Here is a 27,628-nt window from a genome sequence, read left to right as displayed (position 1 = left end):
TCCAAGCTACTTATCATCAGATGAGAAATATATTCTATGAAAATCTCTTTAAGGAACACATCCAATCAATGGCAAAGGATGCATCCCGCGTGATTCTGCCTGTTTTTTGTCTGTCGTTTCGCATTTTACTGAGCCCTCTCACTAGCAGGGCTAGAGAGATGCTTGAGCCCTGGGCACGTGCGTGATTTGGAGCCCTTCATAATCATCTGCCAGGTAACCAGACTGTGAGCATTATTGGCTTTGGAATTTCAGGTGAGGCTGTACCTGCCACAGAACCACTTATCAGATATTGTCCATCAGGAGTGAAGCTGTTTGTTGACTTGTGATTTCTACTCTAGGGTCTGACGGCTTCCCGGGCAGTGGGACCAGCCACCTGTATTTCCCCAGTTGTGTAAGGGGAACTGTTGGAAATCTGCATTAACTGACAACACAATTTGACTTTATTCCAGGGTTATTAATGTTATGCTTTGTTTTGCCGCATCGCGTGGCTTGTGGGATCTCAGTTCCCCCACCAGGGATTGAACCTGGACCCCGGCAGTGAAAGCCCGGAATCCTAACCACTAGGCCGCCAGGAAACTCCCTCCAGGGTTATTTATGAAACAGGATCCTGGACCAGCACACTTCCCAATTCAGTTCTGCTCTGCAGGGGCTCCTAGTTATTCAACATGATGACAAATAACAGCCCTTCTCCGCACCCCCGTGGTTAATTAGTGAATCTCCTCAACAATCAGATTCAACCAATCTGGTGGAAATGTGGATTTTCCAACATGTTTAAACCTCAAACGTATATGAATTTAAAATATGCAAATGCTGTTGGGGAATGACAGAATGAGGCTGCTTGTACAAGGAAAGCAGAGGAGCAAGTGAATTTTCATGGAAAAATGCCTGATGCTCATCTCGATGAAGATGAACACCATTTGCTCTAGTTTGGCAAATAAACATGGGGTTGTTTAGGCCTTTGAGGGCTGGCCAGGAGCTCACCACCATTTGTAATAAGAGTTCCAGGTGAGATTCAAAGAGGAGGCTTACAGACAGATTTTCTGAACATAACTGGCCTTTGTAACTTAGTATCTTCCATGGGCATGTTTTCTAACAGGAAAGAAAACTCCTTAAGTTAAGAATCAGAAAGATTGTCGTTTAGTGGATCTGCTGGCGAAAAGGGTTTTCATCAGAGTATCCTCTCCCTGGACAAAAGAAATACTCAGACTTCTGGTTTCAGTTTTCTCCATTTTCCCCTTTCCTAGGTGATGCACCATTAGTGTGGATGACCCTCTGTGAATCGCAGCAAGGATCTGGGAGTTTCCAAACTCAAACTGATGAAGGGATGCGTCCTTCTGAGACTGCAGAATTCAAAGGTCGCACAGGTTGACAATTAGAAATAAAATGACAAACAGGTAACTTTTCCGTAAAGAGCATATTGTGTCGATTTATTATAGAATGCAGTTAAAAAAAATATCTTGAGGTTAGCCCCTCCAGTTTAAAAGCACTTAACTAGGGACACTTGAACAGCTATGCAATGGTCTCTCCCTCATCTGCCCCGACCCCCCACCAAGTACTGTAAACAGGGTTTTGAGAACATTCAGTCAATGTCTTGATATGGACAGCCACATACCTTTGCTTCTTAAAGAAAACCATCTTCCACATTTCCAAAGCATGCATTGTTACTTGGCATTAGGTATCTCAAAAGGACAAACCTTGTTATGGTATTGTAAGGCCAAAATAGAATACCTATTGACCAGACACACACATGACAACTAGAAAAAAATTACAAACATTTAACCTAGTGTGACAATTCCGTCAGGAATGAATGGGGAAAGGCACTGCATCCTTCTCATACCACCACACATCTACTGTCCACTTCACATGCTTTGAATTCAGGTCCTGTCAAATGGTTGAAAGGCGTTTTCTATAACATACAATTCACAGGGAGGTTAATACATCTTACACTAGTCTTCCACGGCCGTATTTCTCACCCAAGGGCACAACAGGTATGTATATATGCTATCAGCTTTATTTACAAGTTTATCTTGATGTTTCAGTGGGGTTAAAAAAAAAATCAATGATCTCAACTGACAGTTCCCCCAAAAAAGGATTTTGGCTATGATTCATGTATATAAACCACCACGTAAAAGAAATAAATGAAACCCATTTATTGTCTGACCTAAAACATCTAAACTAAAATTTCTCACCCACTAAAAGTTGGCAGTGAAACTGCTGTTTTCTGAGTTTTATAAGCGAAACGCTACGTAGGAATTTCAGATCGACTTCTTTTGCAAAAGCACAAGTTCTAGGTTGCATCAAATAGGATGCTGAGTGGGTGTATTACCGGTAGAATCCCCCACTGTGTGTGCTGTTGCAAAGACAGTCATTGAATCTGGAACGGTGACAGATTTTGCAAATGCTTTCCTATCTTCCCCAAAGATGGAAAACAACAATGGCGTAACTCTATATACGACCAAAGGTTAGTTCTGAAAATCAGTAATACACATGCACAAACATTAGAACGTGAGGGGGAAAAATGAGACACTACAATTTCTGCATTGCATTGTTGTCTTCACAACCTTTCTGCACCAGACACCTTATGGCTTCACGTGGTGCCTTTTCCTACTGGGAGAGAGAGTCTACCTTGTAGGTTGGTTAGAAACAGAAGGCTCTCCCTGGACCCACTGATCAATCTACCCCTGGCAAAAACAGAACCTACCAGAAAAGAACAAGTACAAAACACTATCGTTATTGGTTTTCTCGAGACGTTCCCAGAAGTCCTTGTGCGATCACCCCAAACTCAGTGATTGGCTCAGGACATTCCCAGGAGCCATGAACATTGACTGATGCGCAGCGTTGTTAGAACCAGAAGACAAAGCCTCGATTCTCTTCTGAGCAACATGGAATTTCTGCCACAGCGATCACAGGCTGCCACCTCCAAAGTTGTGACTGGCCACTTCCACAGTAAAAAATTCCTTCTCGTGAGTATGATTCAGAACACTTCTTCGTCCGGGTGCCGGTTCAGCTTAAGTGGACGGGCGAGTACTCCGGCCTCCTGGTCTGGATAATTTTGGGTTTGGGTCTCTTCATTCTTTCCATCTCGTCTTCTTCCTCGTTCTCCTGATCGCTCTCACACACGTGGACTACCACGCTGGGAGTGGTGTCGGTCGCTGCGTGCAATTCATACTTTTCCCCTAGGGAAAGAAAATAAGTGCAGGGTAACTCAGGCAAGGACCCGAGGGTCAAAGAGCAAACGGATGCGCACGTAGGGGTCCGCTCGGCCAAGCTTCTGTGGGCACCCAAAGGGGACTGAGGGCCACAGGCAGCCACACTCTGGATTGGTGTTTCTTTGGTGGCTCATTCTATATCTCACCACCGTAAATGACTCAGCTTTCAATCAAACCCTCTGAGTCCAGGCATATGGAAGGTATGGAAGGAGTGTATTTTTTAATTACAGTTAGCATGTTCACCAGGCCCTCTAGGCTCCCCAGAGGACTTCCCCGGTGTGGTGCAAGGAGCGCCCGTTCAGGAAAAGACGGTGCATGAATAAAGGCGTTAGGAAAGGACCTCTTGAGCCTCCTGCTAGCCCACAATAGGGGCAGGAAGCACGGGGAGGCCCTGCACAAAGACACCGGTGTGCTGGTTGAAACAGGTGCTCTAAAAACATTTTTGACCACACCATATCCTTTTTCACACAACTATCAACCCCTTGAACCAGGCGTGTCCTGCTGTTCTATGTCAGCCTGAATTTTATCAGGTTCAGTCAAGACGCTTATACTCATAAAAAAGGTGTTGCCTCTTTTCTACCCCACACGTGAGACTGGAATGCTATTGTAACTGCGTCTGCAAGGGGGAAAGAGCCTCAGCATTCTCGGGGTAGGGGGCAATTAAGGTGGAGGGTCAGAGAGATCGCTCAAAATGTTGGTCACGATCCCCTTTACAAATCCCTACCTACCTGCCGAGGAGTCACAATCCAGAAAGCATGGGGACAGGATCATATGGGCAAAATCTTTGCAATCTTTCAACTGTTGAAAGAAAGACTATTCAAGGTCATAAGCCCTAAGTAAACTAAGGGCAAATTGATCTTATTATGGCTATTTTCCAGAAGGGTTTCTCCAATAAGCCGTCTGTAAAGAAGTGGTAGGTTCTAGAGTGTGAAGAATGTTCACTAGCAGCATTTCCCGCCTCTGGAGCAGTCTGACGCCTCTCCCCAGGTGGACACCCCCTTCCTCCCTTCTCTAACATTCCAGAAGGTTCCAACCCTCTGCTCCCTAATACACCTTGGCCTGGAGCTGCCAGGAGGAGCACTGGCCACTTCCACCTTGACCTTCATGCCACGGTGAGCAGTAAGTAATATGATTCTTGCTTTCTACCACAGGGGGAATTTCCGTCAGAGCGATGTTAACAGAGATGTAATCTTTTCCATGTGAAACTGCTGATGGTCCAAGAAAATAAAACTGTCCCCTCAGAGGAACATCAGATTGCTGGTCAAGGAGAAAGCTGATGGCCTCAGCGTTTATTGCATTTGCTCCACGAATAGGGCAGAAGGGGGGCTCAAACCTCTTTACCCCAAGACCCCCGCTTGCACCTGCCAGCTCACCCAAACCCTATCCGATAGGACAGGAAACTCCAACATTTTACTGTTTCCAGAAAACATGTTTTGAGCACTGCCGATAAGCTAGGCACTATATGAAGTTCTTTTTACACGATGATCTCATTTACTACTCTACCCGGTAATACCCATTTTCTGGATGAGAAGCCTGAGGCCAGAGTACCTTTCTTCCTAAATGCTCACACCTTTGCCCCTTCTGAGGACCGGAACCTCTTCTTTCCCTGGCAAGCTCAGTAGGGGAGCACCCCTCCCTACTGGGCTTTGTGACTGGGGCTCTTTCTCCACTATGATCTGTGGGTCTCTGTTCCCTCACACATTCAAAAGGTCAGGGGAGAATCAGATCAATAGATGAAATTACCTTGACTAAAAATGAAATGTCTAAAAGTGGGGAAAGCCTGTTTTCCCTTTCCAAATCCAATCACTCATCTCCACTTGGAGCAACAGGACGTGAGGCCAGGTCTTGAGTCCCTCACACCGGCTGTGCTCAGTGGGTGAGGGGATGGAGTCACGTGATGCGGCCCAGAGGGGTCATGGTACTTGGTCCCCTGGACCAGCTTGCGCGCTTTCCTAAGGGATGAAGTCAGAGGCAGGCGTGCACGCTCCCACCCCGGGGCATGGGTTACTTCGATTCAGAAGAAAGCAAATAGAGACAATTCACAACACACACTGGCACTGATCACGTGAGAAGTGGAAAGAGCAATGGGGTCGTGGCCACTCCTGCTGCAGGCGAGTCTCTGTGCCTTGACCACAATCTCTCCACGTCTCCTTGCCCCCTCTCCACCCAAGGGCACTGCTTACCTGGCCCCAGCTTGGAGATAGCATATAAAAGGTCATAATTTATGACGGGAGTAGCGTCTTCCACTTGTTTCCAACCGACCGGCGGCGAGGCAGGAGGAGAGATCAGAAACTGCTTGTCTGGGTTTGGTGGAGCCAGGTGTGAACTTCCTATGTGTAAAGTCTGAGGAGAGAGATAAACGCAGGTGGTTGTTCTCGGGGGAAGAACTGAAGCAGCAATAGCACTTAATGGCAGCCTACGGAAGACAGGTGTGAAGGACAAACCCATGTCCAGACAGCTGAACAGGTGCAGCCCAAGGATGAATCACAATATGGTTTCTAAGGGGGGGGGAGGGAACTTGGATTATGGTGCAAACATGATTAGAGGTCTCTCGCAGGACGGGGACTCACAGGCACCGGGGCTGCAAGTAATTATGCTTGAACTAGACTGATAGAAAATATACAGAGATAATTTTAGTATACACGGGAAAAGTAAAGCACTGTCCCTGAGGTCAGGAGGGATCTCAGCATCAATTGCTTCCAGCTCCTCATATTACGGTGGCATCACATCCTATCACAGAAGCTCCAAAGGCTAAGCGACATCTCTAAGATGACCCAGGACTCCTGCCCACCACGCTCTCAGGCTTCCCTCCCTCTGGGGCTCTGAATCAGACGCCAAAAGTGAGGAAGGAAAAATACATCTACCTTCCAGGATACATATTTAAAACAATAATGATAAGAAACAATGACCAAGATCCTAGTTTGGGCTTAAAAATTATACCAGTGATTAGAGGGCTGTTTGGAGAGATCTTACATCAAAATCTTACCAGTTTGGATTTTCTTTGTTCTTTAGTATTCCCCCCCCCAAAAAAATTCACAATGAACATGCATTTACTTTAATAAACCAGAAAAAGTCGTGGAGAGACCAAGTAATTACTTATATGGAACCCCACCAAACGTAGAAGGGAATTTGCTCCTAAGGATCCAAGGTTGAAGCCTGCGCCTCGCACTTACCACCAGGGGGCAGGGCATCCCGGCTCTCATTTACCCTGGAAGGGCAAGTTCACCTTCCCGCAAGGTCAGGAAGCCCCTCTACAGGATCTGCTCCCGTACTGGCAAGGGGAACTCAGGGCCCCAGTGGGGGGTCTCTTTCACCAGGGAGCAGCATCCGAAGAGCCCCTGCCCCTCCCCCTGCCAAGCTGTTAGACTCCGGTAACATCATCAAATGGAACTTTGTGAGCTGCCTAGAAGGCAGTTGCTGGGGGAGGCAGGAAGGGTGATGCAGGAGAAAAAGCAAACCCGCCGCACAGTTCCCGGGAGTGCCCTGGGGCCGGGACCCCAGCTTACCACGAGTATTTCTTAGCACTTACTACCTGCTGATGTGCAGGACCGGCTTGCAGATACCAGCTCGCCAGGAGTGAGCGGGCTGTGGGGACCCAGCGCAGAGCCGAACCCCTCTGGTTCGGGGGGTCAAGGGTAGCCACGCCCACGACCCTGCGGTCCTCCACCTTCCTGAGTCAGGAAAGGCTCTCTTTCTCCCCTCATCACTCAACCCAAGAAGGTCATCTCTGAGGGCACTTTCAAATACACCCCGATGTCTTCTTAAAATAGGTGACATGAAAAATTTCGAGTATGAATTTTGCCCTTCTCAAGATGATTTCTTGGAGTTTTAAATCAAGCTATACGTAATGGATGTCTAAGCTACTTTTAAGGATGGGAGGGAGGAGGGAGAAGGATGGGTATCAATGAACTCGATTCACCTGAGCAAAATATAATTTCATTTCCTTTCCAAGAAATTCAGTCTTATGTAGCTGGAGTCTGGCATCTGCTGCAGATAATGGGTTGCTGAAGTTTATTCTGACTCGTTTGAAGCTCTTAAAATACTGAAAGGTGATATCTTTGTCATATGTCCTAAAGAGGGATTCAAATTTGGCCTGAAAAATAAAAATAAAAGGAGTTGAAATTTACCTGCATATGACCTTTGACTGGATGACTTCATTACATTTCTTATGGAGGAACCAAATTATTAATCATGTCAAGAACTTCCAACTTTTTTCTTAGAGAAGACAGAGAACCCACCTTTCTCCTCCGGGGAGATTCTGCCCTTCTAATCTAATATACGTGATTTTATACAAAAGTAAGAATGTACTATTTACTAAATTCGTTTAATCAGCTGAACAATTACCAATACTTCAACACTTCTTACAGTCACGGAAACATTCTTTTTAAAGTAGAAGGAACATTTTCGTTTGGTCATTTGTCACCCTTCTGGCCTGCCAGACCCTATTGTCCTGTGACCTTCCCCACTCTAGTGAACTCCAATCCTACCACTCAGCTCAGGGCATTGCTTTGTCCATCAAATATGGCTTTTGGACTTAAAAGCACTGGAGCTAATTTCAAAAAAAAAAAAATTATTATTGAATTGGTAACCAATGAAGTTAATGAAAAGCCTTGCATTTCTTAATGTAAAGGAAGCAGTTTTTTAAAAATTCCCATTATTATGTTCCCATTCAATCTGTTACTCTTTAACTCTCTAAAATAGTACTGGTTTCAAAAATTAACATTCTGCCAATGAACCCATTTCTGCACGCTGGCTTTTATACATGTACAGATCCAGCTCTAGTGTTAAAAGAACTAGTGAACACTATGAAACAGCATGAGTTCTTAGAATTGAAACGCCCAAGTTCAAGGACTAAAAGCCTAGATTCAGGACAGCGTTCATCAGCTCCTGGGAAAAGCTCTAGGGAGCAACCCCGGGCCGGGTCCTGAGTGGTGGTGCCCTTGTGGGGACCTGAGAGGCCACTGCAACCTTTCTGACAAGAGAGGGAGGTGATGGACAGTCGTGAAACTTCCAGGAAGATTATGCAGGGACTTTTAGTCACCGAGCTTTCTGAATCCTTTTTCAGACTAAACTGTGAGGATGGTGAGAGGCAGATGGGGGTGAGAGGCAGATGGTGGTGGGATGGCAGATGGTGAGAGCCCAGATGGGGCAGCGTGCCCTCCACCCAGGTGACTGGTGAGAAGAGAAGGCCCTGGAGCCCACAAGTACCCTGGAGACCCATGCAGAGCACGGTGCTTCCGCAGAGGGAGAGAGGGTTCCCAGCAAGAAGGGAGAACATCTTCGAGGATATTCAGTGCTAGAAAGCCGGGGAGGGGATGGGCCTCCCTGTCGCTCAGTGCCTGGTCCACAGGGCAGGGCTGTGGGCAGGTCCCGCATTCCCTTCTGGCTGGTGTCTCCACGGGGCAGGTGGCTCAGGGGGAGTGGGGAACAGCTCACAAACGTTCTCTCTTCAAATTCCCCGGCTTCTCTTTAGTTGATGGAAATGTCTGTGACTTTCCTACGAGGGGTGTTGCAGAGGCAAAGAATGAGAAAGAATGCACGGCAGATGTTTAAGCTGCGATTTCATCTTGGCTGCACGTGACTTGTTCTCCACCCGTCCCGAGCACGGGCAAGTCTGGGGCATAAGGGTGTCTGCGCAGATCTGGAATTTCACACGACCTCATCCATAGGCACTGTGACCAACTGCTTAGTTTTAAAGTTATCATTCATAATTTAAGAGAGATGACTTTGCTGAATATTTTTAGAATACAAGTCAGGACTTAGGACCAGAACCCAAGAGAACCCACACTATCTTGTTAATTTCGTATTGCTATTATGCTATTAGTATTCTCTTATAAAATAATCTTATTTGTTCTAATAACCGATACCTAGTGATTATAGTTAGTGGATGGCATCTCTACTTAATTTAGTAAATCAGTGATTTTACTCATATAAGGCTAACATTAAATACATAGACTTTGTAGTACTTTTACACATAGAACATGCTCTAATATCTAGTTCAAAAACTACAGTCCCAGCCTGCAAGCATTGTACACAGTTATGGAGTTAAATTTGATTTAAAAATAAAAAAAAGAAACCTTCCGATGTCTCAGCAGGGCTTTGGGTATAAAGGTATAACATGATCACCGCCCCCCAAACAGAACATACAGAATTCAATCATATATAATATTGTTAAAGATCAATTAGATAGCTTCGTAGCTACTGATGAAAATCTTACATTTTAATCAAATGAAGAAGAAAAGCATAGTAATTAAAATTACTAATTATATTAATAACCATCAATGAGAGCTGCTTCCCAGGAGCTATACTCATCCCACACTTAAGTTATGTATCCAGTTTTATTATTTATTTGCTATGGCTGCATTTTCTCCAGCTAGAGAAATCTGGAAACTTGAAGACAGGCCCTTGTAATTACTGCAAACATTCAAATATCTTTCCAATATTGATTTCCTGAGATAAAAATCAAAGTATCCTGAACTCTAAATGTCAAAGTGAAACATTCTGTTCACTGTCAGAAAAGTCCTCCCTCCAAAAGTTTACTTATTGATACAACCCACACAGAATGAAAAAACACCACACCAAACCCTCCCTTACTAACTGGTCAAGGGACGCAGACGTTTTTAAATATTGAGAGCTTTAAAAATTCCTTCACAGTTAATTCCTCAGGCAACACCTTTTGATTTTTAAGGCTCAAAGCATTCTGGATGTATTTCAAAACCCCCAAACACACAAGAGAGCCACATACCCCACCAAGTATTTCAGCTAATAGTCCCAATTAACATAATAGTTTGAAAATTCTCAAAAATCACATTATATCAGAAGCCTTACCTTGGTTTCACTTTCGCTGAAGATCTCACTGTTTGCCACACAGGCAATCAGGGAGCTAAAACTGTAGTTAAAGTTTCTGAAGTGCATCTTGCTTTCTTACAGTGAAAGCTACAGCAATTCCTGCGGTCAAGCCCCAAGTAAGATTCCTTTACCAGAGGCTGTAGGTTCTTTCTCGAGCCCTCACTTATAAAGCACCGAGGTCCGGCCCCCACCGGGAAAAAAAAGCACCGCTTCCAGAGCATCCTGTTTGGACACCAAATTCCTGAGTCAAGTCCTACTTGCTCACAGGCAGGCAGTGACAGAGTGTAAGTTTCTACTGGAAAGAGGTGACGTCAACACCTTAGTCATTTTCCCTATGCTAATTAACTTTGCTTGGGGAGGATGGAAAAAACTGCCGAGGTTTGCTTTGCAGCTGCTTTATCTACCCCTCTTGCAGCATAGTTTCCACTGGTAGTAATTCCATTCAGCCACTCAGTCACCAGGCTCCTCGGCTGAATGGGACGACCCTTCTTAAGATGGAAAATGTTACAGAAGAACAGGAGGAAGGTCTACAGCAGTAAACAGTAATTAGCCTCCAGGGAACTCTCAAGGCTTGGAGAAACCTGGAAACTGAAGTCTTGGCGAGTTGTTTGATCCCTGTAATTTCCTGAACACTTAAATCAAAGTTTCATATGCTGGGGTATTAGAGAAAACATTTTGAAATCGGTCTTGGTCAATGAACTCTGCTTTTAAAGAAAAAGTGGACTTCATTTTGAAATACGGCCTTTTTTTTTTTCTGATTAAACTTTATTGGAGGAATGTCCTAATTCCCACTTGTATTTCACAGTGAGAATGTGAGAAGAGATCCTAGGATTTTCATTGGAAAACTTTATTATTGTAATTTGAGAACCAGGAATATGCAGCACTTTGATCATTTTCTAACAGCTGCTAAATTCGGGAAAAGATACAAAAATATTTTAGAGGATCTAGCCTCTGAAGCTGAGAAAAGAAACATTCAGAGGTTGTCTGCTTAGAGACTCATAGACTGAAAGTTTTTGTTTTTGCTTTAATTAGGAAAGGAAGAAGAAATAGAAAGAATGTACACTACAATTGAAAAGTTAGTTCAGTTGGCCTTTTTTCAGGTAAGATGTCTGGTCTTGGAGAAGCACACTGGATGTCAGGATGCCAGTTCTTTGAAAAGACTGCAACTCTTTTTTTCCAACTTTTTATTTTATTACTTTTTAAATTGAAGTATAGTTGATTTACAGTGTTGTGTTAGTTTCAGGTGTACAGCAAAGTGATTCAGTTATACATATCTATATCTATTCTTTTTCAGATTCTTTTCCCTTATTGGTTATTACAAGATACTGACTATAGTTCCCTGTGCTAAACAGTAGGTCTTTGTCGGTTATCTCTCTTATATATAGTTGTATGTATTTATTAATCCCATTAAAAGGCTGCAACTCTTTGAACTTCCAAGTACTTTGCCAGTTTAGGTCCCTATGGCAGAGTCCTAGGTCCTTCCTACACATTATCACCTAAATGCAGTCTCATTATTTATAAAAGCATTCTCTAGTCTAGAGGCAGACACCTCTTAAGCTTCCAAAAGTTAAGTGGAATCCTGCTATTCACATTTAAAAATTAACTTCAAAGAATCATTAAAGTCAGCCAATAATAAAAAGAATATATGCAATGCGAAAGAACAAACCAGAGCATTTATCCCTCCATAAAAGGAAATGCGAAGTCTTCTTGGATGAGTGAGCACTGCTTAATCTCCATGCATGGTGCCCTGCTGCCAGCTGTAGGGTTATGCAAGAGACCAGTTATGGCGTTTGCTTTGCCAAATTACCCGTAACTGCCAACCCAAGAGATCTAAGTGCATATGTTCTAGAAGAGTTTCGAACTGTGAAATAGTATGGCATGCATCAAACGCCAAGAGGAAATGGTCCACTGGGTGGTGCTTGGTTCCGGGAACTGTGCCCTGGGATTGGCTGCATTTCGGTGCAGAGCCTGCAGCGTACCCTGGAGGCACATGCAGGCTTTGGTGGTGGCCTGGGGGTGACAGTGGGAGTATGGGAGGCCAAGGGGGAAGGCACGGGAGGTAGAAGTCACAGAAGTGCATTCCACTCCTCCGAAGCGGCTGTCCCTCCTTTTCTCTTTCTCCTGGAGTCCACCTTGGCGAATAAGGGTTAAAAGGAGATCAGAGGAGGAAGAGGAAGTTAATTTCACCATCTCCTCCTCCCTTTCCTCCTCCTATTAAAACTCATGACATGAACCTCCAACTCAGTCGTGTGGGCAAATCTGGAACATTTCTGTTCATCTGAGACAACAGCACTGGACTCACCCAAATTTACAATTGTGGTTTCATTAATACGGATGGGATAAAAAAAAAAAAAAAAGGAATAGTGAGGTATTTGAAGATGGTTGAACTCTCTTTGCTCCTAGAAATAAATGATAAATGATAGATCTTTCATTAGGCTGTCCAGAAAGCCTCCCAAAACATGCAGTTCTGTACCTGCCTTTGAATTGATGGTAAGCTCCATCTGAATCATATTTAGGGAACTTGAGTGCTTCCATTTCTAGATCAGAGAAAGGGGCTCAAAGTGGTGGCCGCCTGTAGGGAGGCTGGATTGGAGGCTGGCAAAAACCACTGGGTCACAAAGTATACCCGAGAGAGATGGCACCTAGGGTCCAATAACACAGGCTTCCCACGGCGTGAGAGGTACAGAGCATGGACCCTTCATGGTGCTTCAAAGCCCTGGCTGGCCAAGGGGACAGACACCTGTCCCTGAACCCAGAGGGCTTTCCCTTTATCGGCTCACCTGACAGTTCTTGCTAGGAATGTCCACTCTTCGACTGCACGTCTATTAGACATGAACTTGCACTTCTAAACGTCCTATGGTATTTGTCTGTCCCTTGTGGTTTGAAAGGCAAGTACCTTTTTGATTCTTGTTTGCAAGCTGGATGTAAGTGATTTGAAGAAAGCAGGGCCCACAGCAACGTCTCATTAGAACTCTTGAAAAGCATACTAAAAATTGCACTTAAAATAGTAAAACAGAAAGCAGAAGTTAGAGAAGAAATGAAATGCTTTAGTCCGCTGAAAGCTTTAGGTGTTTTGCATTTCTTCCATTCGCGCCATTAAAAATCTTAAATGAATCTCTTCAACCGGCATTTGCCTCCTCTGGCTCCAAGCAGTGAGAGCATATTTTCATTAAGAAGTTTCTATTTTCAGTGAGGAACAATTGTAGTTTATGTCGAAATCCATCATTCCCATTACAGCACTCTTAAAGCATAGTGAGGATGACCTCAGCGCGCCCATTATAAACCCCAAGGAGTTTACAACTACGCCAAGAATGTGGCACCAGTGAAGCCTTCTACAGAAGGACTACAGAGAGAAACCGAGTTCTGACTTTGCTGTGCAAATCAGAGCTGAGCGAAGAAGAAATCTGCAAAAGATCTCCTGGGAGGGAAAATGGCACACCTGATTGAGATCAAAGGTATCAGAGAGTTTCTCTTGAATGCCAATTAAACTTGCGTTTTAATGGCGCTTTTAGCTTCTGAGATAATGGGATAGCTTTACTGTTACTTAATATTCGTAACCCTTCCCTTTATAATGTGGAGCATTGTTCCCCCAACCTAAGTGACTGCACACAGGAAAAACACAGGGGCCTCTGAGTCATCTTTATCACTTCCCAGTCTAAAAGGTGTTATTAACCGAGGGGACAGTTCTTGCCCTCACTTGGAAACCAGGTTAATATCAACTTCCGAGTTGCAGTGAAGATTGAACAATCTGACATAGGCGGAGCGCCCAGTATAGTGCTTGAAACACAATCAGTGGTTGATGCATGTGAGTTGTGTTTCTAGTTCCCATTTCATCGGTAAGGATACTGAGGTTCAGGGGGTCTCACTGTGTTGAGGAGAGTCGGGACTCACCCTGATCCTTTGCTTGCAGATTCCATGGAACTATGCTTGCCTCGCAGCAGTACCCTTTGGTACTTCCCCATCTCCATTCTCTCAGTCCCTCTGGCATCCTGGATGGCTTCCCCTCCTACGTGCCCCACTGGTCAATGGAGGGGTCTCTAGGTTCTCTGTAGCATCCTCCACCAGGCACTCCTGCACAGCATTTCAGGCAGCCACAGTACCTTTCTAAGTGGCCTCGCTGTGGCCAGTTTCTTACTGCTCCAAAACAGTGCGTAATTCCCACAACATGAAACTTCCCGAAGCTGAGCTTGATCACGTTCCTCTCCTACTGTAAAGATTTCAGTGACTTCCCATTGCTCTGTAGGTTAAAGGGGAAGATTTTCACTTGGTATTCATCCATTTGTCAATCCATGCCTCTATCTACCCATTTGCTCTTTCACCCAAGCACAGTTCCAGGTGTTGGGGGTTCAGAGATGAAGACAGACAAAACTCTCTGCCCTCATGGAGCTTACATTCTAGATGGGAAAAAAGAAAAAGAAAAGAAATGAGATAAATGGGTAAAATATATAGTGTGTTTAGATAGTGGTAAGTGCTGGGAATAAGGCAGAGATGAGGGATAGGAAAAGCTGGGAAAAGGAGAAAGAAAGAGAGAAAGAAAGACAGAGAGAGAGAAAGAAAGAAAAAGGAAGGAAGGAAGGGAGGAAGGAAGACTAGCCAGGGAAGGCATCCCTGAGAAGATGAAGGAAGGAAGGAAGGGAGGAAGGAAGACTAGCCAGGGAAGGCGTCCCTGAGAAGATGACAGGTGGGTACATCAAGACCTGAAGGAAGTGGCGGAGTAAACTGTGAGATGCTCGGAACAGCATTTCAGGCCAGGGAACAGAAGGCACAAAGGCCCCTGGCATGTTCCAGGCCCAGCAGGAGGCTCAGGATGGCTGTAGAGGAAGGACGTGGAGAAAGTGGTTGGGAGCAGGGCCACGTGAGACCTTTAGCCATTGGAAGGTCTCTGGCTTGCATGCTGATATCAGAGGGTTTTGAGCAGAGGAGAGGCATGAATTAACTTCCATGCAACAGAACCACTCCAGTGTCTGGGTTCAGAAAAGAGGGAAGGGACAGGCTGGGGGCAAGGCACCCCTAAGGCACAAGATCTTCTCTGACTACGGAGCCCATGACTCCTCTAGGCAGCCCTCAGCTCTGCCTGCTTTCTTCAGTTCCGTCAGCCAGCTCCTGCCTAGTCTCTTTCTGCCTGCCAAACTTCTATTCATCCTTCAAAGCCCATCACCAAACATCCGTTCTCCAGGAGGCACCCCTCTGGACTTTATGTTCTCTCCCTCCTTTAACCCCTGTGACCTCCCCCCACCCACCCCACCCCCCACCCCCCAGCTCTCAGTGCAGTCTGCCTGGCATCCTAGTTATGTTCTTACCTGGCAATCTCCCTACTACAGTGAGAGCTGCTTGAGGGCACCACTGCTCATCCTGCCACTCCCTGGAGATGCGGATAAATGCTTGTGAAGTTCAGGGACTACACCAGGGAGGGTCCATCTGAGACGGGCAAAGAGCCAGCATCCAGCAGCCATCAGAGGGCCAAGGCCATCTGTGTTCCTACCTGGAGGGTTTCCAGTGTCTTTGGTTTGAACAAAGACCTCCTTTTCGTTGCAGGGGGTGGTAAAGGTACAAGTTTGCTCAGCGGGTGCTGGTCACATTCCAGGGTGCACTTCCTCTGTCCTTGCTGCATGGTGGCTCGCAGGATGTCCAGGCACGGGACTGCACCACCAGCTCCAGACTCTGAGGCCCCACCCCCCGGACACTCCCAGAGGCCTTGTGACTCTCCTTAGGGGGTCTACGGCCGGGGTCTCGACAGCCCTTTGTCGTTTGGGCAGAACGTGTTCAATTTAATATATGTTCACTTGTCTTTTTTAAATGCCTATTTTTTAGGATGTGTTTTATAAGGTGCACAGTAGAGAGTAGAATTTGTATAGAAGTTACAAATAAAATGCTTTTATTGGCAGATGTACCAAAAATCTTTCATCCATGAGGTTCATGATCAAAAGTGTTTGAAGGCCTATTGTCTCAGCAGTAGGGTGATTAAATTCCCAATTTTCTGCTTCTTTGTGACGATCACGTGTAAGAAAGAGAACCGGAAAATATTCTTCTTTCTGATTTCTAAAGGCGTTTCCATTTTTGTTCTCTCTGAAGGGTCATCAGGGAATGGGCTGGGGAGCGGGGCAGAGCCAGATGTGGGCTCAGGAATTTACTGTTCATAGAATTGCTTTATTACTGGTAAGATCTGCTTGGCCACAGGGAGGGGCCTTGTATGAAAGAAAATGTAAAACAAAGCTGATAACCGTTTTTTGTGGGACTTGGAAGGTTCTAACCAGAAGTCCTTAGACAAGAGAGTGCCCTTGTCTCCCACTACAGAGGGTGATGCCTATGAATTCTAAATCTGAGCTGAGAAAACCATCTTTAATGAAAATCACCTTTATGTTTAATAACCATTAATCTTCTGAATCTGTAGGATAACTCAGAGGCAATGATATTAATAATAAACTTCAGCCTGGGTCATTTTTGATACTTTGGGAAAAAAATGGAAAAGCCTGAAATATCATTTGATACTTTACACAGATTAGTACAAGATACTATACAAATAATTTGTATTTCTGAGATAACGCAGAACTTCCTATTACTTAATTTTTTTAAAAAGTGGCTTATCGACACCAGTGCCACAAATGATGGAGGCAGTGGTGAAAATGCTAAACGCATGTTTTCGCAGAATGGCAATCATGCTCTGTTAAAGCTTATGGTGGAAATGAAGGAAAAATGCAATCACCCTCAAAAAAAAAAAAGAGAAAGAAGAAAAGACATAAAGTAAAATAAAATAACCAACTGATTGGGGAAAAGTAGGGAGAAAAGCATGTTCAAATCAATACCTTAAAAGAGAGGTCACAGTTCATCCAAGATTTCATCTTGCTTGTTAAATTCCATGTGCACCTGAAATCCCATTAACTCTTTTTTCCTTATTACCTCAATCTTTCCCTAGTACGTGAAGTTAATCCCCCCTCTGTCACTTCTTGGAAACACACTATTTGCGATGCTTAAGATGGAGAAATAGCCATAGGCCAATCAAAGCTATACTTAATGACTTGGAGACCAGCAGCCGCGGATTAAGGGAGGTAACATTTATTTAAAGACAGCTGGGGCCAAAGCCCCCCTAATAATCCTTCCTCAATTGTTCTTTTTACTCTGTTCCTTTCCAGACCCACTTTGCTTTAATGATTGATTTTCACTTCTGCTTTGAAGCTGTTCTGAAGCCAGGGCACAATCCTGCAGTGACAAAAACCTGGACAAGAACACTGGTGCAGGGGTTTCCCTGGTGGCGCAATGGTTAAGAATCTGCCTGCCAGTGCAGGGGACACGGGTTTGAGCCCTGGTCCGGGAAGATCTCACATGCTGCAGAGCAACTAAGCCCATGCGCCACAACTACTGAGCCTACGCTCTAGAGCCTGCGAGCCACAACTACTGAGCCCGCGAGCCACAACTACTGAGCCCGCGTGCCACAACTACTGAAGCCCGTACGCCTAGAGCTTGTGCTCCGCAACAAGAGAAGCCCCTGCAATGAGAAGCCTGCTCACAGCAACGAAGAGCAGCCCCCGCTCGCTGCAACTAGAGAAAGCCTGCACACAGCAACGAAGACCCAACGCAGTCAAAAATAAATAAGTAAAATAAATAAATTTAAAAAAGAAAAAGAAAAAAAAAACCACAGTAATGCTAAAGAAACAGAATGTTGGGGGAGACCATGGTCTAATAAAACTCAACTTTAAAAAAAAAAAGAACACTCGCACAGGGGTGGGCTGGTGACAGGCTGCTCTTGTGTTCGTCAATCACCAGGACCTGGTTACCTTCCATTCCAGCTCCAAAGAGCTTTCACAACCCCAGACTGATTCATTCCTGCCAGTAAATCCCTTTACATTCAAAGGATGAGTTCGACGCTGCTGTGTGAACGCTGCCGGAAAAGCCCTGTTCCTCTCATTCTAGGTTCCATACTCATCTCAGAAGAACTGACACAACTAAAACCCTGGCTGGCACGTGTGCTGCCTTGAGGCAGGCCCGGATCCCGTTCTGGTTCTGGTAGTTTCTCCCAGGGAACCTGGCACAGCGCTGGGGGCACGCAGACACTCCCTCAATACCAGGTGAGTGACTGGCCAAACCAGAGTCGAAGGTCAAAAAAGAGGAAGGGGAAAAGAATGAGGTCAAACCGAACTCTGTAAATCTTTAGCACCAGATATGAAACCCAGTTTTCAATAACTTGGCTACGAAGAGTTTGTATCCACATGCAGTTTTCAATCTCAGGATCTCGGCTCAGAAATCATTGTCTTGCCAAGTTTGGGAGAAGAGAAAAGTATTATGTGTTCTTACCTACTCTTTCCATTACCACCCCCAGGCCCCATTTCCGTGTCCGTTGTTGGGAAGTTACCGACCGGCACCACTGCGTATGCTGTCTTTTCACACTGACATTGCCTTCTTTGAGGATTATTTAAAAGTCTGATAAGTCGCCTGAGGAACTATCTCCTGTCACCCCATGCGGGTAACACAGTGATTCAAAACATACTTAACAAACAATAAACTATAAACACAGGACAAACAAGGCACCACCACAACTTGGATATTAACAGTCACCATGAAAAGCAAGAACGATCATGCCAACTTTGTTCATTAGGAAAATTGGGGTGTTTATGGCAAGTGACTTAAAATGTGCACACCCATCTTTGCACCAGAGCGTCTGAGAAGTGAGAGCTGCCTCCTTTCCATCAAGTCTAGAATGGCCAGGTTAGTTTACTGCCTGTGAACTGGCAGCCCCCCTTCCCCCAAATAAAAATATTAGTTGTCAACATTTAAAAATTGGGAGGTTTCACATAGAAATAGAATTTCTGGTTTCTCTGGGATTAAAAAAAAAAAAGGAAGATGTGACAATAATGGGCCCAGAGGCCCATTCGCAACGGTTGAACCCTTGGCTAAGCCCCTGCTTTTCGAATACCAATGGCCCCGTCGCTCCCGACCCCAAAAGCATCTGAGTTTTTGGCCTCTGGCTTAATTTAGTAAGTCATCGAAAATAGATTAGTCACCTGCTTTGAGCCAGATACTGAGAGGTAGGGATACGCACAAAGCAGCTAACTCATCCATATCCCCGTGGCTCAAAATGTTCTGTGTCAAATAATCTACTCCGAATAATACATTGAGAGAGTGTGTCCCTCGCTCCTTACACAGCAATTCTTTATTTTTTTTTCTGGCTCAACACATTTCTACGGGTGACTACCCGGGCATTTGCAGGACGTTCTCTCTACTCCTGAAATCATACTCTCATGCAAGTGAATGGTGGGGACGTTATTAAAGGGCTGACCTAGATTCCGCTCAAACGTTTACAAACCACAGTTGGTTTCTTTAGCAATCGTTAGGGCGACATGATTGGGCCATACCAGGGAGGCACACAGCACGACTGAGAATCAGAACTTATGGATTTCTACAGAACTGGCTTACGATGAATGAAGACAGAAGGGTTTTGTTACGACCGATATTCAATGACATGGTTGGAAAGATGATCTAAAAGTAGACTGAGATCCAGGTATTCTCAGGGTGTGGCTTTTAAGATAGCTTTTCAAAAGATCATTTTGAGAAGACAGCATTTTAAACTGCTCTTGTAAGATTCTAGGATACAGTCTGATCAATCTTCTTATGTTGAACTAACTCTCAGGAAGACGGAGGCTGACTTCATCCCTGAGTCTGAGCTGCCCTGGCGCTTCCATCCCGAGGGAGGTCGTGGTGGCACTACTGGCCCTGTGGAGGAGAAATTACGTGGCACATACAGTGATCAACTGCCAGGGTCTGCTGAGCCCCACTTCTGCTCTTGTAAACCCCCCAACCAACCAAAAACCCAACAGTTATCCTCTGAGACAGAGCTTCTTGTGCATGAGGTTTATTAGGGGGTTCTTCTGGGATCAACACCCAGGGAAGGAGAGGAAAGCGGAGGGGAGGGAGGGGAGGGGAGAAAAAGAGGCTGGGCAGAGGGACAGTAGGGCTACCATGCGGTCCCACTGGCAGCCTCGCTGGTCCTGTGGGGTGTTCTGAAGACGGGATGACCCTCGTTGGAGCAGACGGGCTGGGCCTTGAGACCCCACATTGGTCAGCTCTGGGATGGGGCGGTACCTTGAGAAGGAGGGGACTTAGGGGGGTGGCTCTCAGCTGAAGTCATCCCCAAAGGGGGCAAGTGACAGGGCAGCTGGGGGACAAATCCATTATTCTTGAAGGGACCTGGGTGTGTCACTGTGTCCCTCAACCAACCAACCAATGAACCAATGAAACAGACCCAAAATCAACGAACCAACAAGACCCAAATTCAAAGATCTGCACCCTAAGTTAATCATCTGAAATTTCTCACAAATATGTCAGACTTTAAACTGGACACCATGAAAATACGACTGATTCCACTCCAAATCATTAGCTCATCTCCCCAGGTAAGGAACTTCTAAAGGAATATGGTAGTGAACTGTGGTACACTCGATAGTTTAAACTTTCAGTGTAAACCAGGTCAACTAAAACCTTGAATATTGACTCAATATTGACTCAACTTCTGTTTCCCTCCTAGGAGTCTATTCTAAGGAAATCCTCAGGGCTGTGGGCAAAGATTCAGATGCAAATACATTCCCTGCAACGTTCTTTATGCAAATAACACATAAGAACAAGCTAACCATCCTATCAGTGACCAGCTAATAAATATGCTGAATCAATAGACTATAAAGCCACTCACACCTCACAGGAAGGAAGTGAAAAGTACTTAACAACATAAAAAGATGTTCACAACCTGCTGTTAAGAAAAAAAAAGCAGGTTTCAAAGCAGTGTTTACTGTTGTGACTCCATTTTGGTGAAAAGAAAAAACATGCATGTTAGTATTAAAGAAGATTGCAGTGTTTTCCTTTTTTGCTTCTTTGGACTTACTAGAATTTCTACAATGCATATTTATTACTTTTGCAATAACAAAACGGCTTTTCTCTTTCCCCTCCCCCTACTATATGTTCTATATCAATGGTCAAGGAAACCATGGTTAACAGATACACTAAGTAAGGTGGAAGGTTAGTCAGAGAGGAAATCTACTCCTTTCTTTGCATAGCAGTCTGGTGTCATGAATTTTAATTTGTTATGCACCATTCCCAAACCTGGTATTTTTAACTCATTAATATTTTGGAGTGCCAACTGTTGGAAGAATCCCATGTCTTACTTAAATACCTTTAAAGACAGGGATTTCACCAGAAAATATTTATTTTGCTTTTCTTTGATAAGCTCTCCTGGCAGCCATCTTTATCTGGTGAAACGCCCAACTCCTCAGCTGTATGGGCTGAACCAGTCTCCACGGAGTCGAGGTCGTGCACTGGCCAGCACAGGGTCCTGTGATTCTGTCCGACTCCACAGTGTGGGTCGCTAGGCTGAGCACTGCCTTAGTGTAAGCAGACCTCACAAAGCACATTCTGCAGGCTCCAGAGTGTGGTCATCAGAGAATATCTGATCTTGGGGGGAAAATCTCCCATCCGGGTCTTTCAAATGTTCCCAAGGGTGACGCCTTCTCAGAGCAAAACTATCAAGTTCTTTCCTGTCACTGCCATGTCACCACATCTACTGCTTCCTCATCTGTGTTTTTTTCCTCTGTTCTTCTGTCCCAGAATCACATCCAGGTATTTTTTTTTTTCTCCCTGGCACAGTCCTGCCCTCTGCATCTCCCTTCTAACAAGACTGGAACGTACCTAATGAACTTTTTACCATGACTGCGTTAATGATGACAACTATTTAAAGTATAAGACCTCCCAGAGAATTTGTATTTAACCAGCAATTTCTGGAGATCAAAGTCTCAGCCCCAAAGGAAGGCATCACTAAGGGGCAAGTTCCACGCAGCAGGTCAGTTATAGGGAAAAATTCCTTGGACAGGTGGGCTCTTCTGGGGCCGGGTGTTGCCTACCTGGAGATGAGACACACATTTTTTCGAGCATCTACATCGAGCAGATTCTTGTCTGGGCTGTTTGGAGTTAAGAACAGACTTCCACGCCTAAAGAAAATCACTCATTTGTTTCTTGTTCAACCACCATTTAACAAGGATCTACTCCGTGCCTCCTCGAACTCCACCACTGGGTCAAATTATACCTATTACATATTCTCATAACACTGGGGACCTCTAGTTCTTAGTATTTATCATATTTTAACTGGTTTCCTCCACTAAACTAAGGGCAGACCAAGTCATGGACCCTGGAACACTTGGGACCCTCCATAAATATTTGTTGAATAAAGCATGCAGCTAAGTACCTGACTCTTCACTGCAGACACAGAGAAGAGTAGGGCATGACTCTTCCTTCAAGAACTGAGTCAAGTCAATCGTGAAATTCTTACTAAGCCATTACCAGGTGTCCAGTACTCTACGAGGGGGTTCAAAAGCCTAAGTCACAGTGCCTGACCTTACAGGGGCTTAAGATTGAAGCTTGGGAGATAAGACTGCCACTCCAGTGACGTGATAACATGCATGAATCCCATCTGTGTTGCAGGCAGTAAGAGCTCAGGATATTGGAGGTGGAGGGTGGTGATCAGTGATGATCCTATCTCAATACCCCATTAGTCCAGTTACAGAAAGTCCTGTGGGTTAAGGCCTTGAGAATAGGGTTAGATTTTAAATAGGTGGGGAAAGGATATATCCCTGTATTTTCTCATTACTACTTGCATAAAAGGTATTAGGAAAGTTAACATTTTCTTCATTCACTACCGTGCAGAATCAAATAAGGAGCTGCTTTCGTTAAAAGACATATACAGTTTGTTCATTTTGAACAAATTTCTCTGAGTGCCTGCATTTTGGCGCGGCACTGGTTAAGTGCTGGTGTTTGTTAATCTCATGTCCTGGATTTCTTGGGAAATCCTACTTTTGCTACTTTGATTTATTCCTAAAATACAAACGATTCGCGCAATACACGTGGCTACATTTTTAATATTTTGGTAAAAATATTAAAATAAATGAACATATTAGACAAAACTCTTCTGTTAGCTCACATAGCCAAACTGGGGCTTGGGGAATAATGTATCCATCAGTGTGCGGGCAGAGGAGGATGCAGGGAGCTACTCTAAAGGCAATTCTGGCAGATGGCATTTTCTGAAGACAGCTGCCACAAACCTCCCATCCCACATGCTCTTGTAGAACCTTGCCATTCCCGCATCAAGGGGAGGGGTGTGTATCTTCCACCCTTGAATGTGGGAGGGCATTTGTGAGTGTCTCAACAGACACTGTATGGTGGAAACGACACTATATGACTTCCGAGGCTAGGTCATAAAAAGCCACGCACTTCCGCCTTGTTCTCTTGGAACCTGGTCACCATGTTTGTGGGAAGCCCAGGCAGCCCGTGGAGGGGCCCACGTGGAGAGGAACTGAGGCCCCTGGCCCAGAGCCCTGGCTGAGCTCCCAACCGACAGCTGGCACAACTTGCCAGCCATGTGAGTGTGACATCTTGAGAGTGGGTTCCCTGGCGTCCAGCTAAGCAAACCCAGCAGACGCCACATGGAGGAGGGAAGACCCATCTCCGCACGAACTGCAGATTCATGACCAAAATAAAGGATTGTTGCTGTTTTAAACCTTTAAGTTCTGGGTGGTTTGTTTCCCAGCAATAGTAACTGGAACAACATTTCAGAGATGGCAGAAGTGACAAGGCCTTTGTAACTGATTAGACTTGGAAAGCAAGGAAGGAAAGACCAAAGTGACTGACTGCTTTCCCACCCAGAGTAGGATCCTTAACAGGCAGAGTGGGAGTTAGAGGAAGGGTAGGTGAGGGGTTGAGGCTGGGATGGTGACTTTGGCTTCTTGCCATTTATATAAAGTGGCCTGCTTTTCACCTGTCCATCGACGAGAGGTACATAACATCGTGGGGAAGAGTGTAGACTCTGGAGCCAGCCTGTCTGGGTTGGAGCCCTGGCATTGCCATTTCTTAGCTGTGTGACCTTGGGCAAGGTTCTTAACTCCCACGTGCTTCAGTTTCTTTGTCTGTAAAAGGAGGATCACAGTAACAGAACCTACGTCATAGAGTGGTTGTGACATTAATGACCTAATGTCTAAAAAGGGCTTGGCACAGAGGAAGTTCTAGGAAAGTGTCTGCTGTTGTTGTGATCTGCAGAAATGTGGGCTGAAGAACGGCCTTACATAGTGAGGTGGGGTGAAGAACGGCCTCTCAAAGACATCCACGTCCTAATCCCTGGAACTTTGAACACGTGACCTCACATGGCAGAGGGGACTTTGCAGGCACAGGGTCCTTAAGGACCCTGAGATGGGAGATGATCCTGGATTGTCTGGGGGCAGGTCCTTATAAGAAGGAGGCAGGAGGGTCATCAGGGTTGGACCCACACATGATGTTGGAAGCAGAGATCATGGTGATGTGAACCAACGCTGTAGCCTCTAGAACCTGGAAAAAGGCAAGGAAACAGATTCTTGATTTTAGCCCACTGAGACTGATTTTGGAGTTCTGACTTCCAGCACTGTAAGATAATAAACCTTTGTGGTTTCAGGCACTAAATCTGTGGTACTTTGCTACAGCAGCAATAGGAAACTAATCCAGATTTTAACCTTGAGGAAGGTGGCTTTATAGAACATGGAGCAGATAGAATGAAAAGAAGATGGGTTTTGGAATCAATAAAACATCTCTTTATTCCTTGTTCCTGACTTAGCATTGGTGGGACATTTTCTCTTTAATCTTAGCTTGTGGAGTAGCTGAAGCCCCGGCTCTGGTATGAGCACTGACTCCAGCCCTTGCTTGCTGGGGATCATCCATCAATGGGTGCCAGCCAGCAAGACCACAGTGGTTATACACAGCCAGAATCTGGCCTGATTGGCTTGACATCCCTTCTGATTGGTTGGTGCCCACAAGCTACTAGTTGCTATGAATTTCAAATATTACCTCTAGACTTAAAACTCTTGAGTTTCTTTTTCTGTAAATTAGGCGCAATCTAAGTCAAAGGTGGTGGAATTAGCGTAGGTAAGTAGTTCTCACAATGTGATTTCCAAAGCAGCAGCATCTCATTACCTGGGAATGTGTTAGAAGTGCAAAATTTTGCCTCACCTACTGTAGATGGTAGAATTCTAAAATGGCCCATTCCCCCCCTTCCCTGGGGGACACGGCAGGCAGGACCATGGCCATGACGGATTTTACCCATGATTAGGTTATGTTACACAGCACAGTGTTTTGTTTTGTTTTTTAACTTTTTTGTGGGGGGGCGGCTGCATCGTGTGGGATCTTTGTTCCCCGACCAGGGATCGAACCCATGCCCCCTGCATTGGGAGCAAGGAGCCTTAACCACTGGACCGCCAGGGAAGTCCCACACAGAACAGTTTGTGAAAGGGAGATTAGCTAGGCTGAGCCCTTAAAAGCTACCAGGCTCCTTCTGAAGGCAGAGATTTGACGTGTGAGAGGAAAGATCCCTTGTCGCTGGCTTGAAGGAGGAGGGGGCCAAGTGGCAAGGATGTGAGTGGCCTCCCTCTCGGAGGGAGGGTAGCCCCGGAAGGAAACAGGGATCTGTTCCCAGAAGCAGATTCTTCCCCAGACCTCCGGAAAGGAAGGCAGCCCAGCCTATGGCTCGATTCTAGCCTTGTATGACCTAGAGCAGAGAAGCCAACCACACCACACCCTGACTCCTGACTACAGACCTGTCGGCTAATAGCTACTAAGCGGGCGTTGTGTTAAGCCACTCAATTTGTGGTATTTCATTATGCAGCTAAGAATTTATTTACTGAATCAGAAGCTCTGTGTTTTAACAAGCCCTCCAGGTGACTGGGAGGCACGCTCAAGTTTGAGCACCTCTGGTGTCCATAAAGGGCCCACACAGCCGAGCCTGGCGCCATTAGGTGGGGTGTGCAGCAGCTGCGGTTGTCCTATCATATATTCTAAAGATCTTTCCGCTCCTTTGTTGCATTTGAAAAAGTTTTAAAAAGCATGAAAGCACAAAATCTTCCAGATGTGCCCTTTTCAGGTGTAAGATCAGACTGATCCCTGGACATTCTGCAAACACCAGACAAGGGGTCCATGCAAACTTCCCTTTTCCCCTTCAACCTAAGAGTCCAGGGCAGCTGGAGCTAATAGCCATAAAGCAGCGGCAGAAGGAAAGTTCTAAAAGAAGTGGGCCAGGGAAGGCAGGACCACATCCCATCTACTGAGAAGCTGCAAGCAGGGGCAGGTTGACCAGAGTCTCTGAAACTATAAAAGCAAGACCTACCTCCTTGGGTGGTTATGAGGCTGTAAAGCCATGCCCGGGACTCAGCACAGGGCCTGGCACAGGGATGGGGAGTCGGGGAAACTGGTCCTGCCTTTGTCCCCTTTATCATCTTCCTCCATTTCATCCTTCTGCATCCTTCTCACTTCTCCCAGCTTTTTTTTTTTTTTGACTCTTTTTTTGATTAGTGTTAGCATGGTTTATTTTTTCCACCCACTTATTTTTAATCTATATGTACCTTTATAAAGTGGGTTTCTTATGGACAATATATGGTTGGCCTTGTTTTTTGATCCACTGTCACAATCTCTGTCTTTTAATTGGTGCATTTGACTATTGACGTTCAAAGTGCTTACTGATTTAGCTGGATTCGTATCTGACATATTTGTTATGATTTCTCACTCCTTTTAAAATCCTTGCCCGTTTCTTACCCTGCATCATTCTTTCCATCTCTCTGGTTGGTTCCTGAGTCATCCCCCTCTCCCCACCCCCTCCACTCCTGTGAGGACTCCTTCACAGTGGGCTCTCCTGAGGGTCCTGGTGCAAGGTAACATGTGTGGATGGCCAAGGACGCTTTTGCGTGAGCTTAGGGCAGCCTGTTTATCTGAAGGCGTGGCTGGAAGCTCCGCCCAATTCTCTGCAGGATGGTCCACAGACAGGACCTGGAGCACAGGGAGGAGGACGCGTCTTGGGAAGGATGCTGGCAAGTGAGCCTCAGAAAACGCACTGCCACGCCCTCTTCTCTGAGACGTCCCCAACTTGGGTGTTAGAAATGGCCTGTCCTTCTCTCCGTCAGCCCTTCTATGGCCTCCATTTGCTTTCAGGAGAAAACCCGGCATCATGACCACGAGTGGCTCTTGCTGCCTCTTGGTGCAGGTCCCGCCCTCGACACAGTCCAGCTCCGGCCACGGTCCTGGTTCATCGATGCTGCCCAGGCCGGTCTTCAGGTCTCAGAACCTTTATCCGGGCTGCTGTCTGCCTGGGGCATCTCCCGCATCTGCTCTGGGCTGAGTCCTACTTGAATAACAATATAAACATCACTCCTCAGAGAAGCTGTCCCTGGCCCCCCAGACGCGGGGAAGCCCTCTGTTAAGTACTCCTTTTCCTTCCTGGCACATATGACAACGGGAATTGGTCTGGGGTTTAGGACTGGAAAATGACCTTCCTGCTGCCGGCCACACTGCCACATCTTGCCCGGGTCCCGGCTCAGCGACTCTCTGTTGACTGAGTGACCGAATGAATTAATGACCACGCTCTCTGTCAACTCCAAAATACTGATCTAAAAAGAGGAATTTAGAAAAAAAAAGAAAAAAGAAAAAGATATCTGGTAGCGCTTTTTTTTTTTAATTTTATTTATTTTGGGCTGCGTTGGGTCTTCCCACTGCGCGCGGGTTGTGCGCGGGCTCCCTCCAATCGCAGCGAGCGG

At 45.6% G+C, this 27,628-nt stretch overlaps 1 protein-coding gene across 3 annotated transcripts in view; it reads right to left on the bottom strand.

The window, feature by feature from the left end:
• Positions 1-1,399: 1,399 nt before the first annotated feature.
• The window catches only part of RCAN1 (regulator of calcineurin 1), a 94,431-nt gene continuing 68,202 nt past the window's right edge, over positions 1,400-27,628 (bottom strand). The window contains exons 1-4 of one of the 3 annotated variants that reach the window (XM_061193959.1): positions 10,038-10,338; positions 7,129-7,302; positions 5,393-5,552; positions 1,400-3,176 (exon numbers count right to left, since the gene is read on the bottom strand). In XM_061193959.1, coding sequence (XP_061049942.1) covers positions 3,004-3,176; positions 5,393-5,552; positions 7,129-7,302; positions 10,038-10,124 — 594 coding nt within the window. In that variant the 5' untranslated portion in view covers positions 10,125-10,338 and the 3' untranslated portion in view covers positions 1,400-3,003. Of the gene's footprint in view, positions 3,177-5,392; positions 5,553-7,128; positions 7,303-8,417; positions 8,885-10,037; positions 10,339-27,628 lie in introns of those variants that run through there. The other 2 variants (XM_061193958.1, XM_061193957.1) reach the window with 2 other exon arrangements.

The sequence above is a fragment of the Eubalaena glacialis genome, chromosome 6 (assembly GCF_028564815.1).
Source record: "Eubalaena glacialis isolate mEubGla1 chromosome 6, mEubGla1.1.hap2.+ XY, whole genome shotgun sequence".
NCBI classification, from domain to species: Eukaryota; Metazoa; Chordata; class Mammalia; order Artiodactyla; family Balaenidae; genus Eubalaena; species Eubalaena glacialis.
This window is presented reverse-complemented; position numbering and strand designations above follow the sequence as displayed.